The 18,449-nt window shown below is 46.7% G+C and overlaps 1 protein-coding gene across 1 annotated transcript in view; it reads right to left on the bottom strand.

Annotated features, from left to right (window-relative positions):
* LOC115472489 (cadherin-related family member 4-like) overlaps window positions 1-18,449 on the bottom strand; it is a 252,344-nt gene that overhangs the window by 106,345 nt on the left and 127,550 nt on the right. The window contains 1 exon segment of the mRNA XM_030206781.1: window positions 14,204-14,354. Within this exon segment, the coding sequence (XP_030062641.1) occupies window positions 14,204-14,354 (151 nt within the window).

The following is an 18,449-nucleotide window of genomic DNA, read 5'->3' as shown; positions in this document are numbered from 1 at the left end:
TGCCGTCCCGGTCAAGATGCTGAGTCCAGGTCAAGTTGGAGTTCCAGTCCCAGGCAAAAGGCTGAGTCCGGGTCAAGTTACAGTCCCGGCCAAGATGCTGAGTCCGGGTCAAGTTGGAGTTTCAGTCCCAGGCAAGATGCTGAGTCCGGGCCAAGTTGGCGTTCCAGTCCCGGCCAAGATGCTGAGTCCGGTGAGAGTTGCTGTCCCGGCCAAGATGCTGAGTCCGGGTCAAGTTGGAGTTCCAGTCCCAGGCAAGATGCTGAGTCCGGGTCAAGTTGCAGTTCCGGCCAAGATGCTGAGTCTGGGTCAAGTTGGAGTTCCAGTTCCAGGCAAGATGCTGAGTCCGAGTCAAGTTGCAGTCCCGGCCAAGATGCTGAGTCTGGGTCAAGTTGGAGTTCCAGTTCCAGGCAAGATGCTGAGTCCGGGTCAAGTTGCAGTCCCGGTCAAGATGCTGAGTCCGGAGCAAGTCCCAGTGCCAGCCGAGATGCTGAGTCTACGTTGAGTACCGAGTCCAGCCAAGAGGCTGAGTCCGAATTGAGTGGCAGTTCCGGCCAAGAGGCTGAGGCCGGATCAGATTGCAGTCTCAGGCAAGATGCTGAGTCTACTCTGAGTTCCCACTTCAACCAAGATGTTGAACTCCTCCTGAGTTCCAGCTCCAGCCAAGAGGCAAGATCCAGTCTGAAGTCCTGTTCGAGTTCCTGTCCGGCTTCAGATTCCAGGATGGGTGTTGGCTCTAGCCCAGTTCTGGCTGCTACAGTGGAGTGCCAGGAGGTCAAGGAAGTTGTGGACTCCTTTGGGAGAGGGTTCCTGTTGAACTGGATGCCACTTGGTGCATCCAAGACTCTGATCCTGCCTAGCAGCCGTACTAAAGAGCCTCGTGGCGGCCAAAGCCATTCTGGTTTCCTAGTTCCAGATGTACTTGTCACGTCCTGCCCAGCCGCCCAGATTTATGTTGTGAAACCCATTGGGAGATTTCATCACAGCTACCCATGGAGACCTAAATTGTCTTTTGAGACCTGGAGCTCCCATGGGGACACGGGAGCCTTGAGGGGGAGGTGCTGTTATGATTGGGGTCTGAACCCCTCTCAAACTTACCTCTTTCCTGGGGGTCAGCTTCTTAGCTGGCTTCTGTTTCTTTTCTCTGTCCTTTCTGAGCTGGCACTGTCTCTCTGTGCTGGCAGCTTCCAGCAGCAAGGCTCTAATTGTCTCTTCACTGCAGCTGTGGGTGTAGTCTGAGTTGCTCTAACTCTCTTTGGGTGTACTGGCTTCAAGGGTTTCACGGTTTTGCATTGGTGTGGGTTGGGCCTCTCTGGGTCAGTGTGCTTTTGCCTAGGTCTAGGGAGTGTGACATCATCAGGGAGGGCCTTGATAAGGAAGTGGTCTTGTTTCCTTCAGGGCCTTTGCAACAGTGGTGTTTGCTGTAGGTAGGGTGGTGCAGTGTGCACTTCTGACGTAGTGTCTAGTTTCCCTGCTTGCTTTTGCTAAGGTCCAGGTTAGTGTTAGTGCAGTGTGCACTGGTGTTTGTGTGTTTGGTCCCCCTGCTTTTCCCTCTTGGTTTTGGAAGCATTGCTGTGTGTAGGGCTTTGGAAGCTCTGTTGTTGATAGAAGTACTTCAGGGTTTGGTGTTGTTAGGAACACTGCAGAGTTTGCTGTTAGAAGTACTTCTGGGATTGTGCTATTGGGAGCATTGCAGTCTTTGCTGTTGGTGTTTGGTGCTTTAGAAGCACTTTTGGCTTATGTGTTAGCTTCCCTCCTTGTGGCTCCCCTGTCTTCCCTTTTAGTGCTAGGAGCTCTTCTGGTTGCTTGCCAGAGTAGTGCTTAGGAAGCACCTTGTTAGTTGTATCTAGCTTGCTAGAGCAGTGCTTAGGTAGCTGGTTAGTTCTGTGTTTAGCTTATTAGTGTAAAGCTCTGCTTGTAGCTTGGTGCTTAGTAGCACCTGTGTTAGCTTTATGTTTAGTTCCCTGCTCTGTTAGTTTAGGGCTTAGGAAGTCCTTTTGTCAGTTTACTGTTAGGAACACTCCTGCTGGTTTAGGGCTTGGGAGCAAGTAGATCAGTTTAGGTTTAGGAGCACTTCTGTTTCCAGTCCTGGTCCCTATGTCATCCGGTATCCAGTAAGTCCTGTCAGCTACTCGAACCCAGGAGCTCAACTTCTGGGGGGCTTAGTAGCTAAGTGCAGGTGAAGCTGTGTGGACCAGTCCAGTGTGCTCCAGTCCGGTGTTCCAGTCCTGTGTCCTCCAGTCCGGGGGACCAGTCCAGTGTGTTCCGGTCCGGTGTGTGTTCCAGTCTGGTGTGCTCCAGTCCAGTGTGTTCTGGTCCGGTGTGTGTTCCAGTCCGAGGGATTGCAGTCCAGTGTTCCAGTCCTGTGTCCTCCAGTCCGGGGGATTCCAGTCCAGGTGTTCCGGTTCGCTGGGCAGTGCCTGCAGTCCCTGACGGTGTGCTTACCCAGTGTTGGTTGGTGGGTTTTGCCTGCTGCTGTCGCTCCTCGGCAGCAGCCCAAGGGCTCACGTTTGCTCCAGAGCCCAGCCCTGCGGGCTCTGAACCTGAGAACCTGACAAATACATTGCAACCTGATTGTCCGTTTGAATGAGTACAATTTGATTGAACAGTTTATCTTTGAAAGCCTTTAGAGACTTCCAGATTGCCCATAGCTCCAGAAGGTTGATCTGAAGATCTGTCTCCTGAGCTGACCAAGAACCCCAAGAGGAGTGTGAAGCCCAACCAAGTGAGCTCCCCACCCCAGGCATCTGTCATCAGCATCTTCCAGGGCTGAAGAATTTGGAATGGAAGTCCCACAGTCAAATTGGATTGAATTGTCCACCTCAGGAAGGACTGAACTAACTCCAGTGTTACCTGGATGACATCCGCTAGTTTCATTGCGGTCTGACACCACTGGGAAGCTAGGGTCCACTGGGCGGTTCTCATGTGAAGATGTGTCAAGGGAGTGACATGCACAATGGAGGCCATGTGGCCTAGTAACCTCAACATCTGCTGACCTGTGACCTGCTGCCTGGCTTAAACCCGAGTGGTGAATGCGACTACAGCATCCACCCTCAGTACAGGGAGAAAGGCTCGCGCCTGCTGCATGTCTAGCAGGGCTCCAATTAACTCCAATTGTTGAGCCTGGAGCAGTTGGGACTTGGGGGTAGTTCTCCACATGCAGCCAATCGTCCAGGTAGGGAACATATAGACTCCAAGTCTGTGTAGTGATGCTGTGACTACTGCTAGATGCTTGGGGGCTCATTTTCAAAGTACTTAGACACACAAAGTACCATAATAACCTATGGTACTGTCACGACTGTGGTCGTGACTCCTCTCTTACTCACCTTATTTCCCGATGTTCAGCTTCCAAGATGGTTCCTGTCTGTCCAGCTTCCGAGATAACTCCTGTCTGTCTTTCCTGTGTGCTCACTTCCTGTGTGTTCCAAGCCTCTCTTTGGTGTCAGTGTGTTCCTTGCTCCTGTCCTGCAGTAGGTGACATCATCAGTGAGAGTCTTTATAAGGAAGTGGTGTACTTACATTCAGGGCCTTTGCATTGCTAAGGGTCGTCAGGTTAGTCGGTGTGCTGTTGCACAGTTTTCCTAGCCTTGTTCTGTGGGCTCTTGCCCTTCTGCTTTGTCTTGCTCTTGTCTGTGGGCTTCCAGTCCTTCTGTTTTGCCTTATACACTGTCTGTGTTCCTGTTTGTGGCTGCCTGCAGCCTTCAGCCTTGGTTCTTGTGTCTGTGCCTACGTGTCCCTGTTTGTGGCGGCTTGTCAGCCTTCAGTCTTGGTTCTGTTCTGTTGCCTGTGTGTGGAGCTCTGGTCTGTCATTCTGAGTGTCTGCAGTAGCCAGCATTGTCCCTAATTAGCTCTCTGCTGTGCAGGTGGTCTGCTCTTGTTCTACCCTGTCTGCTTTCAGCTTTCTTCCCTCTGTTTGGTACCCCTGCTTCTGCCAAGCTTGTATGTATATCTTGAACCCTGCCTCTGCCAAGCTTGTATGTATATCTTGAACCCTGCTTCTGCCAAGCTTGTATGTATATCCTGAACCCTGCTTCTGCCCAGCTTGTATGTATATCTTGAACCCTGCTTCTGCCCGGCTTGTGTGCATATCCTGAACCCTGCTTCTGCCCGGCTTTTGTGTATATCCTTAACCCTGCTTCTGCCCGGCTTGTGTGTATATCCTGAACCCTGCTTCTGCCCAGCTTGTGTGTATATCCTGAACCAGGTACCCGGTCAAAAGAAACCAGACAAAAAAGTTCCAAACCAAAAAAGTTCCCGACATAAAAGTCCCAGACAAAATGGACTTCTGACAAAAGGGCTTGCTGAAATAGATTTATTTTTGAATGGTATGAATTTCAAGGGTAAATTACTGAGAAAGTCCACGGCTTGTCACTTGAAAGTCTTGGCACCTGCCTATGGCTTGACTTCACTATCCACACTTGGTATCTAGTGAGAATCATAAATCTGCTTGACAACATAATCCAGCTTGATTAAGAGTCTATTTTGTTTTGGGTTCCTTTTGTTGTGGGGTTTGTTTTTGGGACGTTTTTTTTGTCATGGTCTGTTTTGTTTGTAGTCTGTTTTGTCGGGTTTTTTTTGTCGGGTTTTGTTTGGTGCAGTCTATTATAACGGGGTGCCCCTGAACCCTGCTTCTTCCCGGCTTGTGTGTATATCCTGAACCCTGCTCCTGCCAGGCTTGTATGTATATCCTAACCCCTGCTTCTGCCAAGCTTGTATGTATACCCTGAACCCTGCTTCTGCCAAGACTTTATGTACGCCCTGTCTGCCTAGTCTGTCTTTGAATCCTGATCCAGTCCAGCTCCATCCTGTAAGTCCTGTAAGGCCGCCCGCACTTAGGGGCTCAACCTCTGGGGAACGGCGGTCAGAGCAGGTGAAACCTGGAGCTGTCCCAGTCCTGTTTGCCTACTGTTATCCCAGTCCTGTGGTTCCAGCATTGTCTGCCTACAGCCACAGTTCCAGTCCTGTCATTCTGGCCAAGTCCATTCCAAGATTCCAGCTCCGGCCTTGCTTGTTTGCCCAGTCCCGGCTAGGGGTTTCTGCCTGCTGTTGCCGCTCCTCGACAGTAGCCTAAGGGCTCACGTTCTAGTGACTATGTTTTGAACCTGAGATTGTGACTGGTACTTTGTATATCTAAGTGCTTTGAAAATGAACCCCTTGGTGAAAACCTTAGGAGCAAACTCAAGGCCAATGGAAGCAAGTGGTACTGAAAGTGATGTGTTCCCACTTGAAATCTGAGATACTTCCTGTTGCCTGGAAGTATCGGATGTGAGTGTAGGCATCCTTTAAGTCCAGAGAGCATAACCAGTCTTTTTCCTGAATCATTGGGAGAAGGGTGCCCAGGGAAACCATCCTGAACTTTTCTTTGACTAGGAATTTGCTCAGGGTCTGTAGGTTTAGGATGGGATGCATCCCCTCCATGTTTTCTTTGGGACAAGGAAGTACCTGGAATAGAATCCCTTCCCTTCTTCCCTGGTGGAACGGGCTCAACTACATGGGCCTTTAGAAGGTCAGAGAGTTCCTCTGCAAGTACCTGCTTGTCCTGAGAGCTGAAACAAGATGCTCTCGGAGGGTAATTTGGTGGTCTTTGATTTCAGTGCTGGGCATAGCTGAGACAGAGTGGCCTAATGATTAGTATAGTGGGTTGTAGACCTGGGGAACTGGGTTTGATTCCTGCTGGTGCCTCATAGTTAGCAGTTGGTTGAGATCCTGGGGAACCAGGTTCAATTTCCTCTGCAGCTCTGTATGACCTTGGGCAAGTCACTTAACCCTCTGTTGACCCAGGAATAACAGTAGTACAATGTACTACTTATATTGTGAGCCCATGAAGGACAGACCCAGTACCTGTAAAACAAAACTAAACCACTTAGGTCTAAGCGGTATATAAATACTTAAATGAATGAATGAAGAACCCACTGGTCAGAAGTGCGAAGGGACCTTTCTTGGAAAATAGCTCAGCCTCCCTCCCACCAGTAAGTTGTCTTGAATGGTCACTGTTACAGCAGATATGCTCTCCTGGAACCAGTCAAAAACTTGTTCTCTGTTTTGACTCGGGAGCCGGCTGAGTCTTAGGCACACACTGAGACTTCTTAGGAGGGCAAGAAGGAGGAGTATACCTATACTTCTGAGAGTAGTAGGGACCTCTTTTCAACTTGCCTGAAAACCTCCTGGATGAGGAGGGTGCAGAAGGCATCCGACAGAAGAGAGCATTGATGGTATCAGTATGTTTTTTGATGAAGTCGATGACCTCCTCCACCATCTCTCCAAAAAAGATTATCCCCCCAGCATGTGGCTTCCGCCAATCTCTGCTGGACTGCCAGGTCCAAGTCAGAGACATACAGACATCCTGGATGTTACATCAAAAGTATTATAAGCGCCCCTGGCTAGAAACTTATGACACACCTTCTGCTGCTTGGCCAGCTAGTGAAGAGATTCGGCCTGCTGCAGTGGGAGAGAATCTGCCAAATCAGTCATACTGTGCACCAAGTTCTGAAAGTTGAGGCTCGTGTAGAACTGGTAGAACTGGTTTGAGCTTCTCTGCCTGGGGGCACCAAAGGAAAGTCTCTGGAACTCCTGGCTCATTTGAACATGGATTCCACCACCAGGGAATGATGAGGAAACTGTGGCCTATCAAACCCGGGAGAGCTCTGGATCTGATACATGGTGTCAATCTTTTGGGGGAGGACAGGTGTCCCGTTCCCCGGTCCTACCTGCGCTCCGGTTGTGGGGGGCGATGGTCGGCGGCCCTCGCGACGCCCGGGGCTGCGAGGGTGGACCTCCGGAGAGGCCGACGCTGCCGCGGGTCGGGCAGAGACCGGCGACCCGCTGGAGCGAGCGCCGGCCTCGGAGAGCGGGGCGTTGCGCCAGCCAAGATGGCGGCGCCGGCATCGACGCCCCCCGGGGCGGACCAGCGCGGAGGCTCCGCCCACCTCACGCCTGATTGGTGCGCCGGGCCTAAAACCCCGCCTGGAGGGCGGGCCGGCCAATCCCGAGGCTCCATCGCCTCCTGGGGCCGGGTTGGCTGGTTCCTCTCCCGGGGAGGGGGCGGGACGGCGCGATATTTAAACCCGAGGACAAGGGGAACTCACTGCTTCCGTTTCTATGTATGCTGAAGCCGGCACAGTGGTTTTCCCGATGCTACCTGCTAGCCATCATTCAGGGACTGTGCTATTTGCTAGCCGTCCTGCTAGCCATCCTTCAGAGACTGTGCTATTTGCTGGCCGCCCTTGCCAGCCACCGTTCAGAGATTGTGCTACTGGCTAGCCGCCCTTGCTAGCCGTCATTCAGGGACTGTGCTATTTGCTAGCCGTCCTGCTAGCCATCCTTCAGAGACTGTGTTATTTGCTGGCCGCCCTTGCCAGCCACCGTTCAGAGATTGTGCTACTGGCTAGCCGCCCTTGCTAGCCGTCATTCAGAGACTGTGCTACTTGCTAGCCGTCCTGCTAGCCATCATTCAGAGACTGTGCTACTTGCTGGCCGCCCTTGCCAGTCATCATCCAGAGACTGTACTATTTGCGGGCCGCCCTTGCCAGCCACCGTTCAGAGATTGTGCTACTGGCTAGCCGCCCTTGCTAGCCATCATTCAGAGACTGTGCTACTTGCTAGCCGTCCTGCTAGCCATCATTCAGAGACTGTGCTACTTGCTGGCCGCCCTTGCCAGCCATCCTTCAGAGACTGTGCTATTTGCTGGCCGCCCTTGCCAGCCATCATTCAGAGATTGTGCTACTGGCTAGCCGTCCTTGCTAGCCATCATTCAGAGACTGTGCTACGTGCTAGCCGCCCTGCTAGCCATCATTCAGAGACTGTACTATTTGCTGGCCGCCATTGCTAGCATCATCCAGAGACAGTGCTTCTTACCCTTTCGGAGTGCTAGCCGCCCTCGCTAGCTGCCCTTTAGAGACTGCGTTACTGACTACCAGCCAGGTCAGCCGTCACCCCGCGGTTCCAGCAGTCCTGCTGGCCGCCTGCAGCTGGGGGCTCAACCCTTGGTGAATGGCGGCCGCCGCGGGTGAAGATTCGGGGTGCTCGGCTGTCCTCTGAGGCCTTGCGGGGCCTTAGGGAACCTAAGGGCTCACCACTAGAAACAGGACAACAGGGACTGACAGAAAAGACTCCCAGTTCTTCACCTGAATGTCTCACATGATCTTGTGAAGCAGCGCCATCACATCCTCTCTAGGAGGAGAGTCATAGTAACATAGTAACATAGTAGATGACGGCAGAAAAAGACCTGCACGGTCCATCCATTCTGCCCAAGAAGATAAATTCCTATGTGCTACTTTTTTATTTGTACTGTCCTCTTCAGGGCACAGACCGTATAAGTCTGGCCAGCCCTATCCCCGCCTCCCAACCACCAACCCCGCCTCCCACCACCAGCTCTGGCACAGACTGTATAAGTCTGCCCAGCACTATCCCCGCTTCCCAACTACCAGTCCCGCCTCCTACCACCAGCTATGGCACAGAACGTATAAGTCTGCCCAGCACTATCCCTGCCTCCCACCACCGGCTCTGGCACAGACCGTATAAGTCTGCCCAGCACTATCCCCGCCGCCCAACCACCAGCCCCGGCACAGACCATATAAGTCTGCCCAGCACTAGTGACCTTGAACATCTCAGCTGTGGGCTCGTCCTCCATCTCCAAATAAATGGGGATAGCAGCTGCCATTTCTCTGACAAAAGTTGGGAAGGAAAGGCTTTCAGGTGGAGACTTTTCTCCTTTCCTTTGTTGAGGAGGGGTCAGATGGGATACTATAGGACTACTCCTCCGAGAAGTACTGTGGAACATCATCTGATGCCCATGAGGGCTCTGTGTCGGTGTCAGCAAAGAACTCGTCATGGGAGGGCTGAGACTGAGCCTGCCTTGAGAGACAGGAAATGTGTCCTTGCCTGGAAGGCCATCGAGGTGTAGATTCTTTTTATTTATTTATTTATTTTATTTATTTTATTTATCATTTTACTTAATTACATTCACATTTATCACATAAATGTAAAGAAATACAGAAATTAATATAAAAAGGAAAACATTTTCTCTCAACAATATATATTTACATAATTGTCCACAATTGGAAGATCCAAGATCAGGAAAACAATCTTAAAGAAAATAAGAAAAACTCAAAATGGTTAATCTTACACTTCACATTTTCTGAGGGAGGAAGGTTAATCAGTTACTGCAGTCGGTACAGTGGTAACTGAAGGAAGTTGCTGCAGAGGATTCTTCATCTGTTTCCACAAACTCTATAATTTCTTAGGTTCAAACAAATAAGTAATAAGGAAAATAAAACACTTACAAGGGAATCGTGCTAGGAAGGTCCCACCTGGGGCAATGATTCCTGGCTGAAAAGCCAAGACTTCACACCTCCCAGTCTGCGATTCCCTTGATGTGTCAGGAAATATATTCATCTTTGAACCCAAAAAACTATCAACCATGTATCGGAAATACAATTTCAAAATGTTGTTCCTATCTAATCAAAGACGAAAGTCACTAATAATATAACTCTATCTATAACTTCTGAATTTTCCAAAATGTCAGTTAAACACATCTCTTTTCTCTGAAAGAAGATTTTAAAGGAAATATAATTTTAGTCACCAAAAGGTGGCTATCAGAAGGTATTAGCAAAGTATCAGAGAAATATTTCTTCAAGATATATAGGATATTATAGGTAAATTTATCACGAGGTGTAGATTCTACCCTCGATTCCGGCAAATCTTCTTCAATTGACGTTGAAGTAGTGCCAACATGGGCAGCTGTATATGCCAGTACCACGTGCAGTACTACTGTCGGAGACCTCACTGCAGGCTGAGGGCCTTGTGGGGCAGCAGGAAGAGGCATAACTGGTGCAAACACCCTAGATGCCAATGAACTCTGCTGGATAAGCCCTGCCAAATGCTCTTGGAGCATGACTCAGATGTGCTCATCGAGGGCCAACACTGGGGGAAAGGCTGGGGTGCTTTGTCATAATGGGATATTATTTCTTGTGTGGTCACTTCAATGGTGGAGGTATATCCACATTTGACCATATATAATAACTATTCAGAGAATATACCTCAAACACATATTTTCCAGATCAGTAGTAAGGCCAGGATCCAGCAGAAATGAGATTTGGAAGTATCTAAAAACATAGTGAATGATCCAAGTGTAAAATCCCTTTGGAGATGGTGGCATGGACTGAGGACTCTTACTCATGCAATAAGACAACTTCATGATCTAATGGTTCATGATCTAGCCCAAGATATACGACTTATTAATAAGGAGATAACCCAAATGCATGAATTTACTATTCAGAACAGGCTAGCTTTAGACTTATATGTTATCAAATGATCCTTTACATATGATGAACTGTCAACTTTAGGAAATTAGGTCTGGAATTTCTATTGGTTGGGTTCCTTCTTAGGTTTGCTATAGAAATGTTTTGCTAACCTGCTTCCTGAGATCCTTGAGATTTCTACACTGTACACACTAAGGAGTGCACATAGCATAAATGATTTCCTTCTCTCTATAGTATCCCCCTTTTCTCAAATTATAAAATGGAATGGAGGAGCACACGACATTGAAGATCCTAATCCCCTCTGCACAAATTATTCCCTGTCCACTTTTATATTAGATAAAATAGCACTGAGTAGCACACAGCATCAACTGGCTATGAGATAATTGACTGATAACGAACTCCTCTAAGACAGTGGTCACCTGATTGACTGGTTGTCTTTCAAGGCCTTCTGCTGCACCACAGTTGTTGGATTCCACTATTCTGCACATGGACTCATTTAATTAGTTAGGGATCTTCATTGATTATCAGTTGCAATTTGAAGCCCACATTTCTTCAATTGTTAAGCAGTGTTTTTATGCACTGCCTCAGGATCGTGCTGTTCAAAGCTTCTTGAATAAGCAACACCCACAGACAGTCCTTCATGGTCTTTGCTAGGCTTCCTCAATTTTCCCTTAAGCATTTACAATCAGCACAAATTATGGTTATAAGAGTCCTGTTTACACATGTAATTTTGACCAATTTTCACCATTTCTATACCAATAACATTGGCTTCCTATTAATTGTCATTCTTAGTTCAAGATTCTTGTTCTTACACATAATGTCCTTCATAAAGGTGTGCCAGCCTGTCTTCTTTAATGCTCCTCTGATCCTATTCCCACCCATCTAGTTAACACTCTCTCTCCTACTGTCATCCCATTTATCTGTCATATCCTTAATCTTTCATTGTCCACTTCGACTGTTCCTGATGCCTTCAAACATGCCGTAGTCACACCACTCCTTAAAAAACCTTCATTGGACCCTACCTGTCCTTCCAACTATCGCCCTATCTCCCTCCTCCCTTTCCTATCCAGGATACCTGAACGTGCCGTTTACTGCCGTTGCCTTGACTTTCTTTCATCTCAAGCTATTCTTGATCCACTTCAATCTGGCTTTCGCTTCCTTCATTCAACTGAAACAGCGCTTACTGAAGTCTCCAATGATCTGTTCCTAGCCAGATCCAAAGGTCTCTATTCTATCCTCATCCTTCTCGATCTATCTGCTGCTTTTGACACTGTTGATCACAGCCTACTCCTTGATACACTGTCCTCACTTGGATTTCAGGGCTCTGTTCTTTCCTGGTTTTCTTCTTATCTCTCCCAGCGTACCTTTAGTGTATACTCTAGTGGATCCTCTTCTACTTCTATCCCACTGTCAGTTGGTGTACCTCAGGGATCTGTCCTTGGACCTCTTCTCTTCTCCATCTATACTTCTTCCCTTGGTACTCTGATCTCATCCCATGGTTTTCAGTATCATCTTTACGCTGATGACTCCCAGATCTACCTCTCCACACCAGAAATCTCAGCCGAAATCCAGGCCAAAGTATCAGCCTGCCTGTCTGACATTGCTGCCTGGATGTCTCAGTGCCATCTGAAACTAAACATGACCAAGACTGAGCTTCTTATCTTTCCCCCTAAACCAACCTCTCCTCCTCCCCCATTCTCTATTTCTGTGGATAACACGCTCATCCTTTCTGTCTCATCAGCTCGTAACCTTGGGGTCATCTTCGACTCCTCCCTCTCCTTCTCTGCACATATTCAACAGACTGCTAAAACCTGTCATTTCTTTCTCTATAATATCAGCAAAATTCGCCCTTTCCTTTCTGAGCACACTACCAGAACCCTCATCCACACTCTTATCACCTCTTGCTTAGACTATTGCAACTTGCTTCTCACAGGTCTCTCTCCTCTTCAATCTGTTCAAAATTCTGCTGCACGACTAATATTCCACCAGTGTTGTTATGCTCATATTAGCCCTCTCCTCAATTCACTTCACTGGCTTCCTATCCGTTTCCGCATACAGTTCAAACTCCTCTTATTGACCTATAAGTGCATCCAGCTTTTGTCTATTTTATCCATCTATGTGCAGTTTTTCTCCTCATTTCCCTTTCCCTCATCTCATCAGTATGCATCTCCTTCCTCTTTCCATCCACTGCAGCTCCTCAGTACCTCTCCACTCTCATCTTTCCCTACATGTCCAATTTGAGAATCTGCTGTCTTATTTTGCACTGGGTATACTGGAGCTGTAACAGCTTACAGAAATGATTTATAATGAAAAAAAATCACAAGTTATTTTTTTCTCCTATACTGGTATAGTATTTTCAATGATACTGCTTACATGTGCCATGGCTGGTACAAGGGGTGTGGCTAGCATAGGGGTGGAGCCACAGATGGTGAACCCGCCCATAATGAGTACTGGTACCTTTTTTCCTACAAAAAAAGCACTGGATATAAGCAACAATTACAGCAATTAAAGATTCCTGAGGCAGACCCTTTGGCCAAAACATGGCTGTGTCGATTCTGTTGATTGACCAATAAACTCTATATTTAAGAGCATTGTCCAATCCTCCTCTTTTGAGTCACCTTTGTTGTTTCCTGTGTGACTGCAAGTCTACAAGGTTTTTGTTCTTCTGTGAATAATCCGCTGGGACACTCATAAGATACTTATGCTAGTCCCAGCTGAATATCCACTGGGTTTTTTTTTTTTGTTGTTACATTTGTACCCCGCGTTTTCCCACTCATGGCAGGCTCAATGCGGCTTACATGGGGCAATGGAGGGTTAAGTGACTTGCCCAGAGTCACAAGGAGCTGCCTGTGCCTGAAGTGGGAATCGAACTCAGTTCCTCAGTTCCCCAGGACCAAAGTCCACCACCCTAACCACTAGGCCACTCCTCCACTCCACATAATGGATCAGTCATTTTCCTCCCCACCTCCAAGTTCTCATCGCCCCTTGTAAACCTCCCAACATCCCCTGAGAACAGAGTGCCCCTTGTGGTACCCCTCCAAGAAAAGACCTTCCTTTCCAGCACCCCCTCACCCACCCACCTGTGGGATCCCCAGGGCCAACCGTATGCTCCCTGGTGCTCCATTGGGGTATGCCAGTTAGAAGTGAACCCTACTTGCTCCCACCCCTAGTGGCTCCATCTGTAAAATGGTTGCCAAGAGCTCTATATATGAAAGGCTGACATCTGGAAGACTACTGCTAGAGCTCTCAGCATCCATTTTACAGATAAAGCCACTAGGGGCAGGAGCAAGTAGGGTTTGCTCCTGCCTGGTTGGACCACCAGAAAGCAAAAGGTAGGTCCTGGGGTATGTGGGAGAGGAGTTCCAGGAGTCGGAACTGTTCTTAGGAGATGTTGCAATGGGGAATTTGTTCTTGGGTGGAATGCAACGAGGGGGAGGTTCAGCTATTGAAGGGTGCCAGAAGGAGGGGATCTCTCATGGTTGGGAGGTTGGTTTGGGTCAGGTTGGTGGGGATCAGGAGAAGCATCAGACCTTTTAGGGGGTAGGAGGGGAGCTCAACCACATTACCCAGAAACGAAGCGAGTGTTGACTGTTATTTATGCAGTCCTACATGCCTGGTTAGCTATGAGGGAACCAGTTCTGAATATCGCCAGCACTTGTAGAACTCCCAGCTCCTCCCCAACTTCACTTCTGGAACATCACTCCCCTGCGCACTTTCAAAATGGCCAGTTAGTGCTGATGTTCAGTGATACTGCCTGGTGAACAGCCACTGAAAAATTGGTGGCTGGCCCACTGAAATCACTTTGAATATTAGGTCCTAAATTACTAACCTTCAACCACTATTTACTGTGGGCTTGATAAAGTGAAAAAAGTTAACATACCTATCTTATGCTCTGCATCCCCCTCCCAGCAGTCCTTCTGTCTAGCGGGGCTTAGGATGTTCATTACCTGCAGAGTTGAGTTCTGCATGCGGAAGCTGTAACGGGAGTTGGCACTGGGCATTATCTGGAAGTGGATGGTGTTGTTGGTAACGTCCCGATCGGAACAGGAGAAGCTGCTCAACACTGACCCAACTGGTGTGGTTTCAGGGACCTGTTTCCTGTTTCAGCAGAAAAATACAATCATTGGAAAGTCTCAGCAAGGAAGTACGCAGAAAACAGAAGGCATACTATCATCTAAAGCCAAAAGATACCAAGATGTTATCTACTGACCAAAGCACTAACCCCCGATTCAATAACTGTGCGCTGGCTTCTCCATGCACACATAAATTACAGAGGAAGTGTACATTTATCCTGCGTAAGGGCTAGAAGGGCACATAGTGTTACCATGTTTGCGGAGACCAAAAAGAGGACACAAAAAATAAAAATGGTTGCTACGTTTGCTAAAGAAATATTTAATTACTAGTAAAAGAGGCCCGTTTCTGGAGCAAATGAAACGGGCGCTAGCAAGGTTTTCCTCCCCAACACCCCCCCTTCTCCCTCCCTCCCTCCCTACTGACCCCTTTGTCATTCTGACGCCATTGCTCCACACCTCCTGAACGCACCGTACGCCATTGCTCTGCTCTCGGTGTGACGCCATTGCTCCGCCCTCGATGTCATCACGTTTGACGCGAGGGCAGGGCCCAGAGACTTGGCGAGTTTGGTGGCTTCACCACCATAAACCCTTCGAACCCGTCTTGAAGGAAGTGATGGAAGTGATGTCAGTGTCTTCAGAACGTTGAGGGTGAGTTTTATTATATAAGATAGCAAATGGGTAAATGGCATTAGTTAATGAACTATGAACACACATCAAACAATGACAGAGTTACAGTACAGCAGCAGACAATCTGCTTTTCAAAAACTTCTGGATTTGAGTTTGACTGAGTTTGAGCCCAAGCATACTTATCAGAAGAGCTGATATTCCTCAACAACTTTGGTTGGCTTCTGAGATACATGCAAAAGTCTTTGCATGCCTTATGCTTAAAGTTGTGCTGCACGAACAAAATTCCTTTGACAGATTCAAGCAGCAGGGAAACAGAGAGGAGCTCAGCAATGCATTTCTCTCTCTTTAGTACTCCCATGTGTCCAGACTAATGGGTCAGAGATGGCTTCTCTCATTATGCGGATAGATGTGTTGGTCATAGGCACATAAAATGACCACATCACTTCAGAAAAAGAGGATGTTTTCCTATAAATCAAAAATGCTGGAGGACATATCTGAAGAAGTCCAAAAGGAGGACATGTCCTTTTACAAGAGGGCATATGGTAACATTTAGGGCACCTAAGCAGAGGCATAGGCAAACCAGGCACGTGCCTCAGGCCTAAAAGTGTAGGAGGGGCCCTGTCAGAAGTGCTCAGGATTCAGGAGGCTAGGATTGCCAACTGACTGGATTTTTTCAGGATTCTATAAAGTTGTAAATTACCTGTCTCAAAGACAGATAGGATGGCTGTAATGGAAAGATTTTGGAGATTATTTTTCAACTCTGCTTTGACCGACAGTACACTCTAAATCTATGTTTCTGATTATAAGAATTTTGTTTGTGTGAAAATTATTTGGAATGTGTAAGAAGATAAGGCACGTCTCTAATTAAGCTGGTATGTGCAGGGGGGGGGGGGGAGGTGGAGCATGTATCAAGTTCAGGAGATAGGCCATCTGGCCAATGGCTTGTTTACCTCAATGAGAGAGCATGTGACTACATTCCCACTTTCTCAAGCATTCTGTAATTTTCCTTAGTTTTGATAATGAGTTCTAAGCTTAATAAAAGGGGAAGCCTTTGACAGCAAAATTAGAAGCTCACCTGTGGGCAGACGTGTCACGCAGGAACCTGCCTGGTTACGAGACTCCTAGCTTACAGGGCTTCCCAGCTGATGAACAAGCTTAGATGTAGTGATGCGTGACCAATGATGTATGTATATTATATTTCTTTATTATTGCTTCACCTGGTCAAGAGACTCCTGGCTTCGCTGATGAAAAAGCTTGGATGTAGTGATGCATGACCAGTGATGTGATATTTCTTTATTATTATATAGCTTAATCGTGTATATTTCTTAATCATTGTATATCTTAGACAATAATGACTTATACACTCTCCATTTAAAGTGAACCTCTAATAAAAGTCTCCTTTACCTAATAACGAATCCAAAAGAATCCGCAATAATTTCTGAGTAATAGGCAAGCTGTAAAGAGCAGAGCAATACAATGACTAACATGCTTATTTTCGAAAGAGAAGGGCGCCCATCTTTTGACACAAATCGCAAGATGGGCGTCCTTCTCACAGGGTAGCCCAAATTGGCATAATCGAAAGCCAATTTTGGGCATCCTCAACTGCTTTCCGTTGCAGGAACTGTTGGATTATTTGTAGTAAATAATTAGCAGATTTTATACACACAGCTTCAGCTTTAGAAATGTTAATTTCTTTTCTTCATCTCTCTCACATACACCCCAGAATAATTCACTGCTGAGTCACTTTAAAGTTGAAGTAACAAAACATCTGTTTACTCACAGTTTGTAGTTAGATTATATTCAGACAGGCTTATATAAACATAATACTATACATTTGGATTATCAGCTCTTTCCATGTGCTTAGATGGTAATGGATGCTCACACCATAGATCTTCAGGTTAGGAGAGACCATGAGCTCCATGTGCTGTGCCTAACCCCCACAGGAAGTTGCATGGGTGTGACCTCTCTAGGTAATTCACATCAGAGGTCACAGAGTAATCACAGAGAAAAAACATTGCTGACAGACAATGCATGTAACACACAATACATTATTCCAACAAACCCCTTCTCATGCATAACTGTCATGCAACTATTAATTCATACAAAGTCCAAGCTTTATTCGCAGATTCTCAAAACGTTCTCTGGGTAACGGTTTGGTCATGATGTCAGCTGTCATCTCACTGGTGTGACAATAGTCTAGACTGATGACCCCTTCTTTTGCCAGTGCTCGCACGTTGTGATATTTCGTTGCGATGTGCTTGGTGCGTGACTGAACCTTGTCATTCTGTGACAGTCTGATGCAGCTTTGATTATCTTCCATTATCTGGATTGGTCTCTTTTCAGCTATTCCAAAATCCAGCAAAAGTTTTTCAATCCACATCAGTTCTCTGCATGCTTCTGATACAGCCACATATTCAGCTTCTGTAGAAGACAGACTCACAATACTTTGTTTATGACTGGCCCAAGAAATTTGTACATTTCCATACATAAACACATATCCACTTGTGGATTTATAATCAGAATGATCCCCTGCCCAATCTGAATCACAGTAACATATTAGTTTTGGATTACTATTGGCTGAAATCTTTAATTTACAATCAATGGTACCTTTTAAATACCTTACCATCCTTTTAACTGCAGTCCAATCTGATTTGGTAGGTGAGCTGACCCTTCTGCTCAAAATTCCTACTGCATTTGCTATATCAGCCCTGTATGTGGTAGTCAGATATAAAAGCTTACCTATGGCTGATCTATATTGGATGTTATCTGGTAAAGGTTCTCTTACTGTTTCATCCTTCAGAAAATCAGTGATCATGGGAGTGCTTACAACTTGGGCATCTTGCATACCTAAACTTTCAATAAGCTCATTTATTTTCTGCTTCTGGCTTAGAAGATAAGAACCATCATTTTGTTTCTCAATTTCTATACCAAGATAGTATGACACATTACCAAGTTCTTTTATCTCAACATTCAGGTTTAAATATTTTACAATGTCCTTGTACTCTTGCTCACTTTCGCTTGCAATGAGCAGATCATCAACAAAAGCTAAAATGTATGCATATTGTCCATTTCTGCACCTAGTGTACAAGCATTTATCTGCTTCACCTTGCTTAAATCCTAAATTTGTCAATATTTCATGCAATTTGTCATTCCAACATTTTGCACTTTGCTTTAATCCATAAAGACCTTTGTTTAATTTACACACTAGCTGTCTTTGTTTTGTATTTATGAAACCTGTTGGCTGTTCCATGTACAAGTCTTCAGTTATATCTCCATGAAGAAATGCTGTTTTCACATCAATGTGGTTGACTTGCATGCCTTTTGAGACTGCAATGCTCAGAAGTGTTCTAATTGTCGTGTGTTTCACTACAGGTGCAAACACTTCATCAAAATCTTCTCCATATTTTTGAAGATATCCCTTTGCGACTAATCTGGCTTTATACCTTTCCACTTTTCCTTGTGCATTCCTTTTTAACTTGAATACCCATTTGCA

Source organism: Microcaecilia unicolor, chromosome 6 (assembly GCF_901765095.1).
Source record: "Microcaecilia unicolor chromosome 6, aMicUni1.1, whole genome shotgun sequence".
In the NCBI taxonomy this organism is placed as follows: Eukaryota; Metazoa; Chordata; class Amphibia; order Gymnophiona; family Siphonopidae; genus Microcaecilia; species Microcaecilia unicolor.
This window is presented reverse-complemented; position numbering and strand designations above follow the sequence as displayed.